Raw genomic sequence first — 18,261 nt, forward strand, 5'->3', positions numbered from 1 at the left:
CACCGTGTGTTGTTTTATTTTAAAAAGAGGGTCAGAGAAAGAATTCGGGGCTACAAAGAAATACGACCACCGTGCGTTGTCTTATTTTTAAAAAGAGGGTCAGAAGGAATTCGGGACTACAAAGAAATAGGACCACCGTGTGTTGTCTTATTTTTAAAAAGAGGGTCAGATAAAGAATTCGGGACTACAGAGAAGTACGACTACCGTGCGTTGTCTTATTTTAAAAAGAGGGTCAGAGAAAGAATTCGGGACTACAAAGAAATACGACTACCGCGTGTTGTCTTATTTTAAAAGGAGGGTCAGATAAAGAACTGATTTCCCATTCCTCCTCCTCCCCCCCGCCCCGATCTGTTCATTTCTCTGCCGTTTGCTTTTTTCCCATCGTTATCTTTGCTCCCCCCCGCCCCGATCCGTTCATTTCTTTGCCGTTTGCTTTTTTCTCATCATTATCTTTGCCCCGACGTACCCTTCAAGGTCACGGCCCAGGAGCGCATAAGATTTAAAGAACTCGCTGATGCCGTTACCTGCTCTTCATTTCCCGGGAGGTTGGGGCGTTTCCTGCTCAGACCTCTCTCACGGTCCAGCTGTTTCTCCGCAGAAACAGCCAACCTCTGTTGCCAACCTGTACTTCCCAAGCGCTTAGTCCAGTAAGCGCTCAATAAATACGATTGAATAAACGAATGAGTGCAGAAGAAACCGCGTGTGTTAAGCACGTAGCGCGGCACACGGTAAATACCGTTGATCGATCGACGAAGAGAGCGGCTTGAATACCAGCGATGGGCAGATGTTGCCGAGGGACTGCATCCGACCGGTCGATCCTATCCAGCCTCTCGCCGTGTCCGGCCGGAGCGAAGGCGTGCGGGGAATTCAAGCGCTTATTACGTGCCAGGCACTGTGCTGAGCGCCGGGGTAGAGCCGCGATAAGCGCATTGGACCCGCAAGGGGCTCACGGTCTGCAGCGGCGAAGGTGTCCGCCGTCAACTCGATGTTCAACCATTAGACCAAAATAATAGTCTTCCCCTGCTTGGACCATTCAGTCCGAAATAGCAACTAACGGTGGACTTACAAATTTCTTCCATAAATCATCATCATCATCATCATCATCATCAATCGTATTTATTGAGCGCTTACTATGTGCAGAGCACTGTACTAAGCGCTTGGGAAGTACAAATTGGCAACATATAGAGACAGTCCCTACCCAACAGTGGGCTCACAGTCTAAAAGGGGGAGACAGAGAACAAAACCAAACATACTAACAAAATAAAATAAATAGGATAGATATGTACAAGTAAAATAAATAGAGTAATAAATACGTTCAAACATATATACATATATACAGGTGCTGTGGGGAAGGAAAGGAGGTACGATGGGGGGGATGGAGAGGGGGATGAGGGGGAGAGGAAGGAAGGGGCTCAGTCTGTAAATCTCTTTTTCAGAGCCGAAATTTGCTCTATTTTCCACTTATTCTCTCCTGTCAAACTGGTTTGTTCGAATACCGGGCAGACTAGAAGAAGTAGCTCCTGTCTGTAGGGGAACGATGCTTTAATAATGGAGGAAAAGGCGGAGAGAAAAATCATTCGCAGTCACCTTTTCCCGGTGTGAGTGTTGACTCACTTCAGATCGGAGAGCGGAGTATTTACGCGTGAAGAGTTGCCCATTTAACAAATTGCTTCTGTAATAGCAGCTGCAGAGCATTTTATCACGGCAGCAGATACGTGGGAGCCGAACTGCTGCTTTTTCTGATGGCCCGAAATCCCCTTTTAACTGGGTGGGGGCCTTAAGGGTCACACCAGACGAAGTCGGTAGCTGACAACTGCTCTGCACACAGTAAGCGCTCAGTAAATACGGCTGAATAAATACGATTGAATGAATGAGACCCGGAAGACTCTTCCGTTGCGCTCCCGCCCCGGGGTACCTCGGAGAAGTGAAGTAGAAACGCCGTCCTTTAGAGGTAGCGCTCGGCCCTCTGGCCCTCGGCATTGCGATTGGGTCGTTTGAACTCACTTGATCCGACTCTCCGTGCGACTGCCTGCGTGGCAAGAGCGGACTGAAAAATGCTCGCGGAGACGCTGTAATTTAGAGCGTCTCGTACAGTTGACGTTTCGGAGACTTCGGAGACTCAGAAGGGCTCAAAATAAATGCAAAGCTAGTGAGTGGCGCGCAGTTACCCTTAAACTCTTTGTGGGCGTGCCCACTCTGCCGTAGCGTACTCTCCCAAGCGCTTAGTGCAGCGTTCCGCGCGCAGTCCGCGCTCAGTAGATACCACCGATTGCCGTAAACGGTAGCCCTCTGATCCGACGGAGGCCCGAGTGTCTTTTCGCCAAATTGTCCCTTACGGGGTTGGAACCTCCGAAAGGCCCCAGACCCCGATTCCCGGGGCGGGGGGACCGGAGAGCTCTGGAATGCCGCTGTGGCTCTGCCGGCTCCTCAATACCGGCAGCTTCCCTGGTAGGGGGTGGGATTCCCATTGCGGTTCCCCGCCACTTCGGGAGACTCCTCAAGGCCCGCTAAATCCCAGATGGGAACCATTTATTCATTCATTCATTCATTCAATTGTATTTATTTAGCGCTTACTGTGTGCAGAGCACTGTACTAAGCGCTTGGGAAGTACTAGTTGGAAACATATAGAGATGGTCCCTCCCCAGCAGCGGGCTCACAGTCGAGGCCTCTGCTGTCTCTAGAGAGAGTGATGTGGGAAAGACTGGTAATCTAATCAGTCAATCAATCGTATTTATTGAGCACTTACTGTGTGCAGAGCACTGTACTTAGCGCTTGGGAAGTACCAACACATGGGGAAACCAAAGCAAAGCGGTCTTCGGAAGGCCAGATGACTTGACTTAGATTGGCACGCTGTGGACACGTCGTTGGGACGACTGATTCTCTGGAGAAGGCACTAATGCTGGGAAAACTTGGACGAGGCAGCTAAAGGGCTAATAATAATAATAATAACAATAATAGTGGTATTTGTTAAGCAAGCGCTTACTATGTGCCAAGCACCGTTCTAAGCGCTGGGGGGGGGATACAAGGTGATCAAGGTTGTCCCCGGGGGGCTCACGGTCTTAATCCCCATTTTCCAGATGAGGGAACTGAGGCCCGGAGCCGGGAAGTGACTCGCCCAAAATCGCCCACCAGATGAGTGGCGGAGCGGGGATTTGAACCCATGACCCCGGACTCCAAAGCCCAGGCTCTCTCCGCCGAGCCACGCTTAACAAATACCATCATTATTATTCTTATTAGGGACCGTCTCCTATATGTTGCCAACTTGTACTTCTCAAGCGCTTAGTACAGTGCTCTGCACACAGTAAGCGCTCGATAAATGCGACTGAATGAATGAATAGAAGGGGGCGACCGACGACAAAACAAGACGGGGACTTTGAAAAGGACCGCACCCAGCAAGCATCACAGAGAGAGGATCTGATCTCTCCGCCCCCTTCACCCCCCGGAATAAAGCAACCTCCAATTATCCCTCAGTGACAGGGATAATTGACATTAGGAAGATTCAAACGACGTCCTATGCCCGCTACTGTAACCTATTCTTCGAAACCACAGCTCATCAAGTTTCCTTTCCCAATTTTTGGTGACGCCAAGACCATTTTCCTATGGGCGATAGCCGGACCGGAGATGAGAGGCATACGGGACTGACGTTCTGTCGGCGTGTGGACCGTTCAGTGGTGGTCTCTGAGCCGTGCGCAGCCCGAATCTCCGTTCTTTTAGCCACGGTACCCTACTGCCGTTTCTGTTTTTGCTTAATCTTTCCTTCCGTATCTCTCACCGGTCCCTTCTGTCTCCGCTGCACCGCTGCACCCTCCCACCCCGGCCTTTTATTCTTAAATTGTGAATCTCTTAGGTGTCAGAGAGCTTAGAACAGTGCTTTAGCACATAGTAGGCGCTTAATAAAAGCCATCATCATCAGAGACCCCGTCTAATTCTTCCTGGTGAGTTTCTGCCTCTCGTTCCTCCTGTTACCGGCGACTGTGAACTCTGATTTTTTGGCGTCGTCTCCTGAAAACGCCAAGTTGCCTGCAGGGAGGCACCCGGCTGGGGCGGCCCTTGGTTTTCCAGTACGAGCCTGAAAGCCAACCTTCGGAGACGCTGGCAGATGACGTCGGTACCCGCGTCGGTTTAAGGACCGTTGCCTGGAAAGTGCAGTTAAAATGTGCCTAGAAGGGCTTCAATATCAATGTTGTATTGCTCCTAACCCGCTTGGAAACCTGGAAAAGGGGAATAATTCCGGGAGCCGAGCTGGGGGAAGCCGAAAGGCTCCTGGAAGATCGGTAGCTGGGATCGGTGGTGAATGGGGGGGGGGGGCGAAATCGGGAAGAGGAAAACGCGTCGGCCCGTTTGGTGGAATTTGCAAATGGCCTTTGCAAATGTGGCCCGAGGTATAACGCTACCGGACGCTTCTGAGGATGGAGTTAGCTTTTCATTTGAAAAATGCCCCTTACGAGTGCCAGTTCGTACACAAGATGTGATTCCGTTCCTTGCCTTGGCCCGTAGTCAGTGTAATGACCAGTCCGTGACAAGTCGCGAGGAAGAAGTAGCTAGCGGACCTTTCCTTTGTTCGGTCGGTAGCTGGAGATGCCCAAGAGAATGGGAGCCAGATCGATCGGCCGCGTCTCCCGACTCCGCGTGACGGGCCTTGGCTGCGAGCGTGTTGCCGACTAGCCGCCGCACCGCCCGCGCTGTTCGGAAGAGCGCTCTCTGTGACGCGCTAAACTCTCGCTTTGTGTTTTATTTTAACTACAGATCAGCTTGAGAGGGTCTTCTTACGACTCGGCCATGCGGAGACAGACGAGCAATTACAGAGTATTATTTCCAAATTCCTCCCTCCTGTTCTGCTCAAGCTATCTAGTACTCAGGAAGGAGTGCGCAAAAAGGTACGTGGGGGCCGGCGGGTGGTGGTGGGGGGACCACCTGAGCATCCCGACGTGCGCCGTGAACGCGACCGCTTCCGCTCGAGTTCTCATCCCGCCCGTGTGAGGCGCGGTATTGTTGAGGCGGCCTTTGGGGGTCACGTTGACCGGGTCGCCAGGCCGCTGCATTGCCGGTAGACCAGAACCCCCCCCCCCGAGATGCAGCCACGCTCCATTCCTTGCCACCGCGTTGGCCATATCGTGGTTTGTTAGGCGCCCTTTCAGCGCCCATCCCGTTGGCCGGACCTCGGGTGAGTCAAAAATGACCCTCAGCCCCTCTCCCCTGTGCGGTGGCTTCCCTGCCGCCCGCCCTGGTGTGTTTCTTTTCCCCCCCTTTCGTTTGAATCTAATCGTAGCTGTAAGAGCCGCCCCTTCCCGGCTCCCGGTTCCAGTCCCGGTTCCTCCCGCCGAGGCTGTATCGTCGGTAGCGACTGGCAACCCACCTAGGCCGTCCCGCAGGATGGGCAGCAGGAATCCTGGAAAAGAACGGGCCGCGGTGGCGGCCGTGCTTCGGCTCAAGCGTTGGCCCAGTCCTGCGGTCGCTTGGGCCCCAGATGGGTCCCGAGCGCCGTGCTGAGCGCTCGGAAATCCGTCCCGGGGCAGAAGGAATTAGGAATTTTACTCTCGCTCCCTACGATAGAACCGACGTAAAGGAGACCGGAACTCACGGAGTCGGGTGGGGAGGCTTTGGCCGAGGAAAGCGACTTAGCCGCTCGAGCTCCGCTGAAGGATAAGCTCACACGCCCACCGGGCTCTGGATCTCAGCGGGCACGTGACCGACGGGGACGAAAGAGAGTGGATGGCGATGCCGGCTGCGATCCAGTCCTTTTCGCCGGTCCGAAGTCTCGAGATGGAGACTCATCCGCTCCTCCCGGCAGGAGAGCCCATCGCCCCCGTCAGAGAACCGGCGCTGCGATTAGAGCGAAAAGTTTCCCTTGTCGTCGTCTTGGCGGGGCGCACGGGGCCCTGTGCGGCGAAGGGGAGTGAGGAAAGCTTTGGGGAAGAGGGGAGGACGAGGACGGGAAAGGATTCCGGCGTACCTGGAAGCGTCGTTGGGGCCGGGCGGACGTTCGCTTCCGGAAGTCATCCACCGAGTAGTGCCGGTCGTACCCTGGAACGCGGCGGCAAGATACCGGGCTGGGTTTGGACACCCCCTTCCTCCGGGCCTGGCGTCTTGGGGCCGGCAATCCACGACGGCCGACAAATCCAGCAGAACTCGAAGGGCTGTCTATCCCTTGGAGACGGAGCCGCTCCTTTTTAGACCCTCGCCGAAACGTCGCTGGGCGCAAACCCGTGAGTCTCCCGGAGCGTTTCGATACATCTAACTCTTTCCCCAAGAGAAAGGTCACTCTGCGTCGGTAGCTGGGAGAAGATTTTGCTGTTTAAGAGTTTTATTTGTTCTCAGAAGTTTGAGAAATGGCGGTCCCGTGGTCGGGAAGAAAAGAGAATCCCGTAGCCCTCCCTCTGACGTCCGCACTCGGTTTTCATCTCTGTCGTCGTCCACGCTCCTTCGCCAATAGGGACGGCCGCCCGAGCTGATGACGGTTTTCCCACAGAGCGGACTTCCGTGGAAAACGGCGGCCAGCTACGAGCGCCGCACTCACGGAGTCGTCACACGAACTGGAGTCGTTTTTGTAATCGGGGCCTCTCGGACGGTCATTCGTCGGGATTGTGTTTTCAGGATTCTGGGGGATGTTCAGCATCCTTGAGGCAAAGGAAAGGAACCGGGACAGAGTCAGAGGTTGAAATAGTTGTTTTGTCTTGGGTCCGTCTCCCCCTTCTAGACTGCGAGCCCGTTGTTGGGTAGGGGTTGTCTTTGTTGCCGAATTGTACTTTCCAAGCGCTTAGTACAGTGCTCGGCACACGGTAAGCGCTCAATAAGTACGATTGAATGAATGAACGAATGACCTGAGCACTTACCCTGTGCAGAGCACTGTACTAAGCGCTTACGTGAAGAACGCAAGCGTAGAGAGCCGCGGACGGACCCAACGCCTGGATGTGTCCTCCTTGTGAGAATTTTGTCTCAAAAAGTCGAGGCGGCCCCGATGCCAGACCTTCTTGAAGCCTTCCGGTCAGTGATGGAAATTCCTTTCCGTGCTCTTTTCCCGCCCTCCCGAATGCAGCTGCAGCATTTTGGCAGGTCACCGGGCTTCGACGTTCCTTATGGTGTTCATTCTCGACTGAAAGGGGAAAGAACAGATCGTTGAAAAGGGAGCTAATAAATGCCTTCAGCAGGAAAACTTGGCCTCTGAAGCATTTAAGGAAGTAGTTGTCCCCAGCGGGACGTCCTGCGGGGTTGCCCGTTTCTGACAGTAAAGGCCTCAGCCTTGGAAAACCCGGCCCGGGCCGGGAATGCCCGGAACCATCCAGACCCTCCCCAGATCCGCCCGTTCTTTTCCCCTTATCGTTCCCCCACTTCACCGGAGAAGGATCTTCCGCGTCCCATCCGTTTGGGGAATCCTTGAATGGGAAGTCGAACCCCGCTTGTCTCCGGTCCCTGTAGGGCAGAGTAAGCCTTCTGAGGCCACCCCGAGCCCCGCGGAGAGCCCCGGAGCACCGCGAAATAACCACGGGGCCGGGCAGAGTTCTTCGGTGCTCTCCGGCAGCCGGCTCCGACGGCTTGTCGCCGACGGAAATCCCTTTTGGCTGGAAGGAGGGGGTCACGTGGAAGAAAGTAGTCCGATTAAATCGACGGTTTTCAAAATAGATGGCGTCGGAGGCTTTCCTCCAACTGCACGACGCGCCGAGCTTTTTCTCCCCGTATCTCTCCCGTAAAATGAAGTCTTCCGGGTGTCCCGACTTTATTTTGAGCCCCAAGGTCTTTCGCCTCACACGTTCTGTGTGTCCTGACGTTTGGACCCGGAGACGTTTTACAGAACGGTTTCGGTATCCCGGACGTGTGTGTGTACGGATGGATGCCAGTCGGTATCTTCTTTACCGTGAATCGGCCTTTTCATTCCTTCCGTGGCCTGTTTCAGCCCCCAACCGCGTTTCAGTTGCCAGGATCACTACCGGCTAGCTCCGTCGTTTGGAGAAAGACCCGTCTGAAACCGCTGTCGCTTCTTTCCCCTTCCCCTGGCTGTTCCAGGACTCCCCCTTTCGAATTCTGCTTCTGGATCTACCGAGGACTTAGCTGATCTCCGTATTGCCCGCAGATGCCTCCTTTTTAGTTGAACGTGCTGCCCGCTCCTCCCCGGGCCTCAGTATTTCCTTTTCTGAAACGTCGGCTCGTCGGCGGCCTCCGCTTTAGCACATCTGGCGTAAAGCCCAGGTCCCCGGGGGGCTGTTGGAAGAAGTGGGGGCCACGATTCCCCAGCGGGTTTCAGGGCTCCCGTGGCTGCGTGGGTAGGGACGCGAAGCGGTGACGGGATTTCGGGGACTGTCGTGTCCAGGCCGTGACCGGAACGACGATATAAGAAGGTGGTTAGCTAGCCAACTCTCGTACGGTCTAGCTTGAGCTGTGCTAGATTCACTCAGTCGTATTTATTGAGCGCTTACTGAGTGCAAAGCACTGTTCTAAGTGCTGGGGAGGTTACAAGGTGATCAGGTGGTCCCACGGGGGGCTCCCGGTCTTCATCCCCACTTTCCAGATGAGGCCACTGAGGCCCAGAGAAGCGAAGCGACTCGCCCAAAGTCGCACAGCGGACAGTTGCCGGAGCCGGGATTTGAACCCCTGACCTCTGATTCCAAAGCCCGGGCTCCTTCCATGGAGCCACGCTGCTTTTCCAGTTATGAAAGGATAAAAAAAAACCCCAAAACAGCACAGAATTAGGATGCTCTGGAAAGAAAAACTGCTGCATCTGTATGAATCATCATCATTCGTATTTATTGAGCGCTTACTGTGTGCAGAGCACTGTACTAAGCGCTTGGGAAGTACAAGTCGGCAACATATAGAGACAGTCCCTACCCAACAGTGGGCTCACAGTATGAATCTTATGACTTCTCAAAGAACACCATGCCAGAGTGGTATTTGAAGTATACTTGTATTCTCTGGTTTAAAAAAAAAAAAGTTTTGTTAGGCCTGCCAAAGTATGAGTATTTCCAAATATTAAAATACAGCCGCAGAGCTGCAGTTGCGAGGAAAGCCATCGCTTCCCTCCTTTCAAAATTAAAGCGCTAGATAGAATAAATCCTTTGTCAGGCGACGGGGTCTCCCGTGCGCTCTGTTTCCCCCCGGAAGGCCTCGGGTGCGGAAGCCGGCGGTCGGTAGGAGATAGGGAGCGAAAGAAGCGATTTCACCCATCGGATCACGTCCGTCGGAAACGGAGGCTGCGGACAAAAAGCCAACCCGTTATCGCCAGGAGGAGGAATCGTGCACGGACGGCACGCGGAAAGGAGCGGCGGGCCTCTCGGCCACACTGCGCCGTCCAATTCGTACTTCCCAAGCGCTTAGTACAGTGCTCTGCACATAGTAAGCGCTCAATAAATACGATTGATGATGATGACTGCGCAGGCTCGGACCGATCCTGGACCGATCGGCGGGGCGCGGTTCGGGAAAAAAGGCAGGGCAGCTCTATGGTGAGAGACTTTAACCACCAATAAGAGAGAATGAAAATGCTACATTGAGGCAACATCTGGGCCTTAAAGGCCCGAAAGACGACGACAGAGAAGCGTATAGCCGGTTGCGAATGGGTGACTATTTTTCAAACTCTTTCTTGACTTGTTTTATCTCCCTTTACTGGAGTTTTGGTGTGCGGATCTTTTTGTAAAAAAACGTTCGGGGTGAACGGCTAGTTAGTGAAGGATAAAGACGGACTTCCAAAGAATGATTTATATCTGGTTTAGTCTTCGTGAGCTTCCCCGAGGGGCACGGCACGCGATTCCGTTTTTATGCCCGTTTGCGAGGCTGATTCAGCTCTCCCCTTCACGTCGGCCGGGGAAAGCCTACCGTCTTGCGAGCGGCAGCCGAGTTTTTGTGTGCGGATCTTTTTTAAAAAGCTGTTCGGGGTGAACGGCTAGTTAGTGAAGGATAAAGACGGACTTCCAAAGAATGATTTATATCTGGTTTAGTCTTCGTGAGCTTCCCCGAGGGGCACGGCACGCGATTCCGTTTTTATGCCCGTTTGCGAGGCTGATTCAGCTCTCCCCTTCGCGTCGGCCGGGGAAATCCTACCGTCTTGCGAGCGGCAGCCGAGTTTTTGTGTGCGGATCTTTTTTAAAAAAATGTTCGGGGTGAACGGCTAGTTAGTGAAGGATAAAGACGGACTTCCAAAGAATGATTTATATCTGGTTTAGTCTTCATGAGCTTCCCCGAGGGGCACGGCACGCGATTCTGTTTTTATGCCTGTTTGCGAGGCTGATTCAGCTCTCCCCTTCACGTCGGCCGGAGAAAGCCTACTCTCTTGCAAGCGGCAGCCGAGTTTTTGTGTGCGGATCTTTTTTTAAAAAATGTTCGGGGTGAACAGCTAGTTAGTGAAGGATAAAGATGGACTTCCAAAGAATGATTTATATCTGGTTTAGTCTTGGTGAACTTCCCGAGGGGCACGGCACGTGATTCCGTTTTTAAGCCCGTTTGCGAGGCTGATTCAGCTCTCCCCTTCCCGTCGGCCGGGGAAAGCCTACCCTGTTGCGAGTGGCAGCCAAGTTCGGATTCTTCCGGCGCCGATTTTGCCTCTTTCCAGCAAGATTCTGGTGGACGCGTCAACTCCCTATCCCCTTATAAACTCATTCCATATGCCGTGGCGCAGATTCTACGTTGCCGGACTCCGTACGGTTTGGGGAGCAACGTGTTTTGACACGGCCGGGTTGCTGTGCCTTCCGTAAGCTGGTATCCTAAACCACTCTGATAAGCTGCCGATTCTGGAAAATGTTAGAAGCGGCGAAGATGGTTGGCGGATCCCGGGTGGAAAATGGAGCGCGTTGGTCGGCAACTCGGCTAGGACGTTTTTGGCGAGGTGGTTTTATTCTTTCTCCGTAAGATCACGGGTTTACGTGTAGAGCGTCTGCTTAAGCGTGAGTATTTCTCCGACTAGAATATTTACCATTGCAGGGTACTCGTTCCACTTTGCTCTAGGATCAGGTGGGACTCGGTGTACATCTTATTTATTTTTTTTCCTGCCCCTGTCACGTCGTCGGGGTTGGAACCTAGATTGCCCCAGAATTTTCCACCAGGCCACGCCGCCCCTCCCGCGATCCTCTGTCGAAGACCACTCGGGCGTAAATCTGAACGTGAAAGGGTCTTAATATTGGGACGTAGAATAAGATCTCCACCCAGTCCTTTGTAGTAAACCTGGCAGTTTAGGCGGTAAATTGGTTGCGGTCGGGGAACGTGTCTACCGACTCTGCGGCGTTGTGCTCTCCCAAGCGCTTAGTCCGGCGCTCCGCACGCAGTGAACGCTCGTTCAGCGCCACCGGTTGATTCGGGTTCAGAGAAAACTAATGATTTCCGAGTCACGGAGTTTTAGGGGACGCCGTAGGCCCACCTGCGATATTAACTCTCCTTCCTCTTCCAGGTCATGGAGCTGCTTGTGCACCTGAACAAGCGGATAAAAAGCCGTCCGAAAATACAGCTTCCGGTAGAGACCCTACTGGTTCAGTATCAGGATCCTGCCGCGGTTTCCTTTGTCACGGTGAGTGGATTTCACGGAATATTTGCCGGAGGGTAAAGCGGCGTGCTTACCGTTTTGAGTGCCCAGCGGCGGAGGGGACCGAAAATCCTAGAATTGCGAGTAGGTGAGACAGGCATCCTTCTTTTGACGTATGGCGTCAAATAATAATAATAATAATGATGATGCTGAGGATGGCATTTGTTAAGCGCTTACTATGTGCAAAGCACTGTTCTAAGCGCTGGGTGTTAATGACATGCACACCTAGGGGGAACATTCACTCACAGAAGTCTGCGGAACTAGTGGAGTGTGAGACCTTATCGAAATCCCCCTTTTAGACTGTGAGCCCACTGTTGGGTAGGGACTGTCTCTATATGTTGCCAATTTGTACTTCCCAAGCGCTTAGTACAGTGCTCTGCACATAGTAAGCGCTCAATAAATACGATTGATGATGATGATGATGATGAAAGGGGATATCAAGGTCATCAGGAGGGAGGCGATGCATTACCCTATAGACAAAGAATGTGTTTTTCAGTAAAACAGGGAGAGAGATGAAACAGAGGGAAAGGCAAGAATGGGAAATGACTTGGAATTGGATGTCTGCGAAATTTTACGTTCCGCAAGTTAGGTCCCGTACTCGATGAGGGTGGGTTTTTTTTGGAGGCGTGGCGAGCGCACTGCTTTTCAGATTCAGCTCGAGTGGCTGTTTTCGCTTTCAAATAATTGATCGGGAGGAATCCGTGTAGGTGAAAAATGGTTACGCCGTAAAAATACCGGCCCATTTTGCCCCTTCGAAGCGGCTGTCTTTGCTTTCAGATCTTCGATCGGGAAGAACATAGATACGTGAAAAATGGTTACGCCTTAAAAATAGCGGCCCGTTTTGCCCCTTCGAGAGAACTCGTAGCCTCTTTTCCAGGGGGTTCTAAGCGCTCTAAGACTTTCAGACGGATCATTCCGGTCCCCAACTGACCGAAATCTTTCAGGTTACTAGGCACTCTTAGTCCCCACAATAACAGAATTGCTCCTTTTTTTGTTGTCGTGATTGTTGGGGTTCCCCCCCATCAATCATCATCATCATCAATCGTATTTATTGAGCGCTTACTGTGTGCAGAGCACTGTACTAAGCGCTTGGGAAGTACAAATTGGCAACATATAGAGACAGTCCCTACCCAACAGTGGGCTCACAGTCTAAAAAGGGGAGACAGAGAACAAAACCGAACATACTAATAAAATAAATAGAATAGATATGTACAAGTAAAATAAATAAATAGAGTAATAAATATGGACAAACGTATATACAGGTGCTGTGGGGAAGGGAAGGAGGTAAGATGTGGGGGATGGAGAGGGGAACGAAACAGCAAAACAGCAATCTGGAGATTCTAGTTCATTAATGACTCTCGTCCATTTGTTAATCCCGGGTGTGACTGCGACGTCGCGCCTTGTCCAACGTCGCCCGGTGGATAAAGTCCTCCGCGTTGGCCGTTCCTCTCCGCCTCTCAGGCTACGTTCCGGCACCGCGGTAGATGAGGAATTCCGCCCTTTGGGCTCGTAATGGCGACAGTGAAAGCTCTAGCCGCCGCCATCCGCGGTTCGTAACGTCTCACGGCGAGTAATAGTCGAGCAGACGACAGGCCTTGCCGGCGGAAGGCGTATATGTTGCCAGCTTGTACCTCCCAAGCGCTTAGTAAGCGCTCAGTGAATCCGATCGAATGAATTTCCCGGGTGACAATTTCCCTTTCTCCTGCCGTTGTAGAATTTTACTATAATTTATGTTAAGATGGGCTATCCTCGTCTGCCGGTGGAAAAACAATGTGAACTAGCCCCTACGCTTCTTACTGCAATGGAGGGAAAACCTCAGCCCCAGCAGGATAGGTATGATTTCCTCAGTTTACTTTCATGTTGTGGGGGGGGAATGAGACCTAACGAATGACATTCACGTGCGCAGACACTGAGTACGTAGCGCTGCCAGTTGCAGCGGGATTTGCTTTTCCCCAAAACTTAATGCTGTGGAAATCATTAGTAAAAAGTTGAATCGTCAGGTCGCCCGCCAGAATCCTTCTCGGGCGATCTGCAGTGTGTTAGCAAATCCTTTTAAATCTGCCGACTGCCCTGACTTTTAAAAAGCACGCAGCCCGATGCGCGTCATCAAACTGCGAAATCCGCTCGGAGAACAACTCTTTAATAGAAAGAACTCTCCGTGGCATTTAAAAACCCCACGTGTAACTCTGTCTTCGTTTGCGGTCTTAGCCGAAAGCACTCTCAATCGACGCTCTCGCAGGTAAAATAAATTCCGACCAGGGGTATGAAAATTATGGGGACAGCCTGTAGCTAGGGTTAATTTTTTTTTGGTTGGAAATTACCGCTGTCGGTCTCTGCCACCGTCAGGGGATTTTACCGTAGCTTACGCTTAGATGGACTGTCCTTAACGATGAACTCCAGGGAGAGAAGAATGTATAAATCTCATAACTATGGCATTTGTTAAGCGCCTACTGTGCGTCGAGCGCCGTTCTAAGCGCTGGGTAAATAAATGATAAGGATTACACAATTTCAAGCCCCCCGTGTGTTAGAGCCACGCTGTTAAGCAGCAAATGAGCGTGAGTTTATTTTTTAGAATTAAATCTGATCACCCTCGTTGCTCTCGGAATATTTAACGGTTATTTCCTCCTGGAGAGCTTTAAGCTCAGGGTGGTCAAAGGAGCACCCGAGGATGGTTTTAAAGAAACCGATTTCTCACGTCAGCGCCAGGTGGTCGTGAGAGTTGAGAACGCGGCCTTCCGAGCTGTCCTCCGGCCGCGTAGTTTTAATTTTCCCGGTGAATCACAACGGCTCCGTACCGGCCGTAAAACTTCCTGGGTTTCGGAAGAAAGTTGCCCGCTTAAGTGCAATTCCCCGAGCGAGAGGGGTTCTTTTTATGGAAATTGTTCTCGTGAGTCCCTCATCGTCGTCTCTTGCGTTCGTCTGTCATGTGCTAAGTATCCAGATGTGTTTTTTTTTAAATAGTTGCAGTAAACAAAAATTGTTTTTTCAGCCTAATGCATCTTCTAATACCAACCCTTTTTCACATGAAATACCCCGTTGAGCCATCAAAAGCAGCTACTCCATTTAATCTTGCTGAGAAACCAAAGACTGTACAGCTGCTTTTGGACTTCATGTTAGACGTCCTTCTGATGCCTTACGGGTAAGTGGAAGATTCCCGGTCGGTTTTATTTTTTGTTTTTTTCCGGAAACGAATCCTCGGTTAATTTTAGTTCAATACTCTTAACACGGGTTCAGATCGATGAAGTCTCGTTCCGCTCAAAGAGAACTGCGAATTCCTCCCTGTTAATATCCGTCAATCACCAGCTCGCCTGGTGCCGAGTTTAAGGCTTTGGTAAAAATGCGAAAACGAGGGGAATCCTGCCGTCACGAGTAGCTCCGTAATCAAGTAACTTGTACCCCTGTCACCGCCCACGTCCTTGGAACCTGGCTTCGCCGACTTAAAAGTCGTAAAAAAAGACTCCGTTAAAATCTGCCCGCGTGTACCGTGTTTCCAGGGTGACTCTAGCCAGGGTTGAAACGCATTTCGTGTTCGTAATTTACGGTGTTTCGTGCAAGGTAAGACCCCGATGACCCAACGCTCCCCGATTTCAGACGCCTCTTCCCTTTTAACATTTTTTTATATCTTCAAGAAAAAGGCCATTGTGGAGGAAAGGAAATGTTATGTAATTTAAAAGTCAAGAGGGGGTTTCTCCAAAAGTGGACGAGGGACCCGCCAGATGATCACTTTGGAAGCCGCTTCCGGATACCCTCTGGATCTGGTCTTGTAAAACCCGAAGAGGCTGCCTCCCAGGAGAGCAGGCAGTTTGACCAGGATGAAGTCAGGCTTCGCCACTCCCATGGTTTTAGGAAGGCCAGCCCCTTCCCTATCCAGTTCCCTTCCCGACGCCTTGCAGAGAAGACCTCCACGACTCTCCTCCAGGTGAGCTGTTTGGATTGGGCTGGGGGGGAGAGTAGTATGCTCTCCCCCTCCCCACCCAGGGGCCCAACTGAGTCAGGGGGTCCCGCCCCAGCCTGGTAGGGCTTCAGCCCCCAGCTTCACGCTGCCTTCTCGGTTTTGGCGGCTCACTTCTCTTTCCCCTCCCCGGGGCCGGCGAGGAGTTCCCGGCCGCGGCCCACGTAGGGGAAGCCGTCCTTCTCGCCGGGCTGGCCCTCTCCCGCCCATCCCGGGTGGCCAGAGAGGGTCGGCCTCCCTCCGAGTTGGAGCCTTTTGGTGTCTCTCCCCTCCCCGTAGACGCGCCCGCCCCCCACCCGACTACTTTCCCCTCCAGGGGACAGGCGGAAGGGTCCTCTCCGGCGGGCGGGGGGCGGGGGGAGCGGCGGGGTCCTTGCTTCTCATCTCGGCAGGGTGCCGGCCCCCCCGGGCGACGCAGTCGGGCCCTTCTTACTTCTCCCCCGCGTGGCGCTCCGGGGCTCCGGTGGCGGACGTCCGGCTCCTTCCCCCCGCCACGGCCTCCTCCTTCACCCTTCCCCTTCCTCCCCGAGATCCGGAGCCGAGGCTCGAAGCAGGCCCTCCGGGAAGCGGGGGGGGGCGGTTCGCTCTGGACGACGGACAGGCGGTCCCCGCTTGCCGGGAGCTCCGCCGGCGTGGTTATGAGCCGACGGGCCTCTCTCCGCCACCACCGAGCGGTTCGGGTTTGGTCACTCGCCGTTCCGCCCCCGCTCCGGGCAACAACGTCTTCGTTGTTACGCCCGTCCTCGTCCAGAACGGGCACGAACGAGAGGACGGGGACTCGATGGAAAAAGAAATGTCTTTTGGTGGCGTGTCCCCCCCCCCCCCCGCCCCGCCCCGCGAGAGGAGGAGCCCCGGTTCTTGCCCCTTCATTCCCCCGCCTTTGTTTCTACTTCAGGCCCGCTAGAAGGTAACGGCGGACCAGCAGGGATAGTCAGGATACTCTCCGAGACTCAGTGGACTCCGTTTTTCAGAGACCCTTCAGGGAGAGGTTGGCTAAGGCCATGGGGGAGCTGGTTCTCCCGCAACCTAACGCTCTTCACCCGCCCCGGGGAGATTTGCCGACCACGCCGCCCGAGGGGCTGGACGGCCCGGGGAAACCGAACCCGAGCGAGTGGGCGCCCGCGCCGGGTGAACGGCACCCCGTCGTGACGCGGTAAAGCCGACCGAGGTGCCGAAGAAGTCCCCTTGGCGTGGGCGAGCGGGCGAGACTCCGGGCCGTCGTCCGTCAGACCCCCGCTGGAGCGGGAGCCCCCGGAGAGCAGGGGTCGTGTCTGTCGACACCGTCGGCCTCGCTCGAGCGCCCGGCGCGGTGCCCTTGGCGGGTCGACCGACGGATTGCGAAGCCGCGGATGCTCCGGTCCGACGGGGGCCCGCCCCCCCGGAAGCAAAATTGGGAAGACGGCGGTTTCCGGGTGGAGGACGTCCCCGGGCGAAGAAGGCTTTTCTCGTACCTCGAGCCTCCGGATTTCCGTTCGAGAGCGGACTGAGCCGTAGCGAGCGGCCAGGCCGCTCCTTGGAGACCTAGAAGAGGTACCCCGACTTTGGCCCTCCTGCCGAACCGCGCGGCCGGGGCCGGCGCCCCGCCCGTTACCGTCGTTAAGCGAGGAAGGGGGCGGGACGGATGCCCCGGCCCCGCGGGAACCCCAAGAGCATCTTAGTAGCTCTCCGGCCCCGGGCCCCGGTAGCCAGACGTCGGTTTCGGGCTCCTGAACGTCAGACGTCATCCCGCCGAACTCCTGTCTCCTTCAGATGGACAGCGCGACGGCGGCGCCACGAGCAACCCCGCCTTTGCTTCCGAGCGGGGCCGGGGTATGTGACTGGAAAAAAGGGGCGTTGGTTTCGCCCGGGCCCTCGAAATATCAGGGGGCGGCCGGCCGGCCGGCCGGCGTGGTAATTCAAGGATTCGGATGGCGAACGCGGAATAGCGAGAGAGCCTCGGAACGGTGATGAGAGATTCCGAGGTGGTCTCCCTTTATTGCCGAGGGGCTTCTCCCGCTTAACCCCTCACTACCCTTTCCTCTCGACCCTTCCCACCTCTTGGACGCCGCCCTTTCCCCGCCGGGCCCGCCCTTCCAGCTCGGTGCCCCTGCGCGTTTACCCGTCTGCCTGTTTGCTCTCGATATGTTGAATCCTCCTATATGTTTCGGAGACCTGCTGTCGCGCACGTTCGGGCTCTAATCAAAACGTTTGTCTGTTTGGCCCTGCCTTCCCCCCTTTAGAGTATAAGCTTCTGAAGAGCATAATAATAATGACAGTATTTAGGCGCCTACTGTGCGCTGTCCTTGCCTTCCCCCCTTTAGAATATAAGCTTCTGAAGAGCGTAATAATGACGACGGTATTTAGGCGCCTACTGTGCGCTGGCCCTGCCTTTCCCCCTTTAGAGTATAAGCTTCTGAAGAGCGTAATAATAACGACGGTATTTAGGCGCCTACCGCGCGCTGTGGCCCGTGAGCCCGTCGTGGGCAGGGATTGTCTCCCTCTATTGCCGTATTGCACCGTCCGAGTGCTCTGCACGCGGTAAGCGCTCAGCAAATACGATCGAACGGATGAATGAAAAGAGCGGGACTCCTCTCTTCAACGATACCTGGCATAGGTGCCCAATGAACGTGGTATTTAGGCGCTTACTATGTGCCAAGCACTGTTCTAAGCACTGGGGGGGATACGGGGTGATCAGGTTGTCCCACGGGTCGCAGTCCTAAACCCCATTTTACATATGGGGTAGCGGAGGCCCAGGGAAGTGAAGCGACTTGCCCAAGGACACACGGCAGACGGGCGGCGGAGTCGGGACTCGAACCCAGGTCTTCCCGACTCC

The 18,261-nt window shown here is 54.0% G+C and overlaps 1 protein-coding gene across 4 annotated transcripts in view; it reads left to right on the forward strand.

The window, feature by feature from the left end:
* ECPAS (Ecm29 proteasome adaptor and scaffold) overlaps positions 1 to 18,261 on the forward strand; it is a 134,197-nt gene that overhangs the window by 26,048 nt on the left and 89,888 nt on the right. For 3 of the 4 annotated variants that reach the window (XM_038770203.1, XM_038770204.1, XM_038770205.1), the window contains exons 2-5: positions 4,747 to 4,877; positions 11,366 to 11,482; positions 13,212 to 13,330; positions 14,487 to 14,636. In XM_038770203.1, coding sequence (XP_038626131.1) covers positions 4,747 to 4,877; positions 11,366 to 11,482; positions 13,212 to 13,330; positions 14,487 to 14,636 — 517 coding nt within the window. Of the gene's footprint in view, positions 1 to 4,746; positions 4,878 to 11,365; positions 11,483 to 13,211; positions 13,331 to 14,486; positions 14,637 to 14,693; positions 15,417 to 18,261 lie in introns of those variants that run through there. The other variant, XM_038770206.1, reaches the window with a different exon arrangement.

Source organism: Tachyglossus aculeatus, chromosome X3, assembly GCF_015852505.1.
Source record: "Tachyglossus aculeatus isolate mTacAcu1 chromosome X3, mTacAcu1.pri, whole genome shotgun sequence".
Taxonomy (NCBI): Eukaryota; Metazoa; Chordata; class Mammalia; order Monotremata; family Tachyglossidae; genus Tachyglossus; species Tachyglossus aculeatus.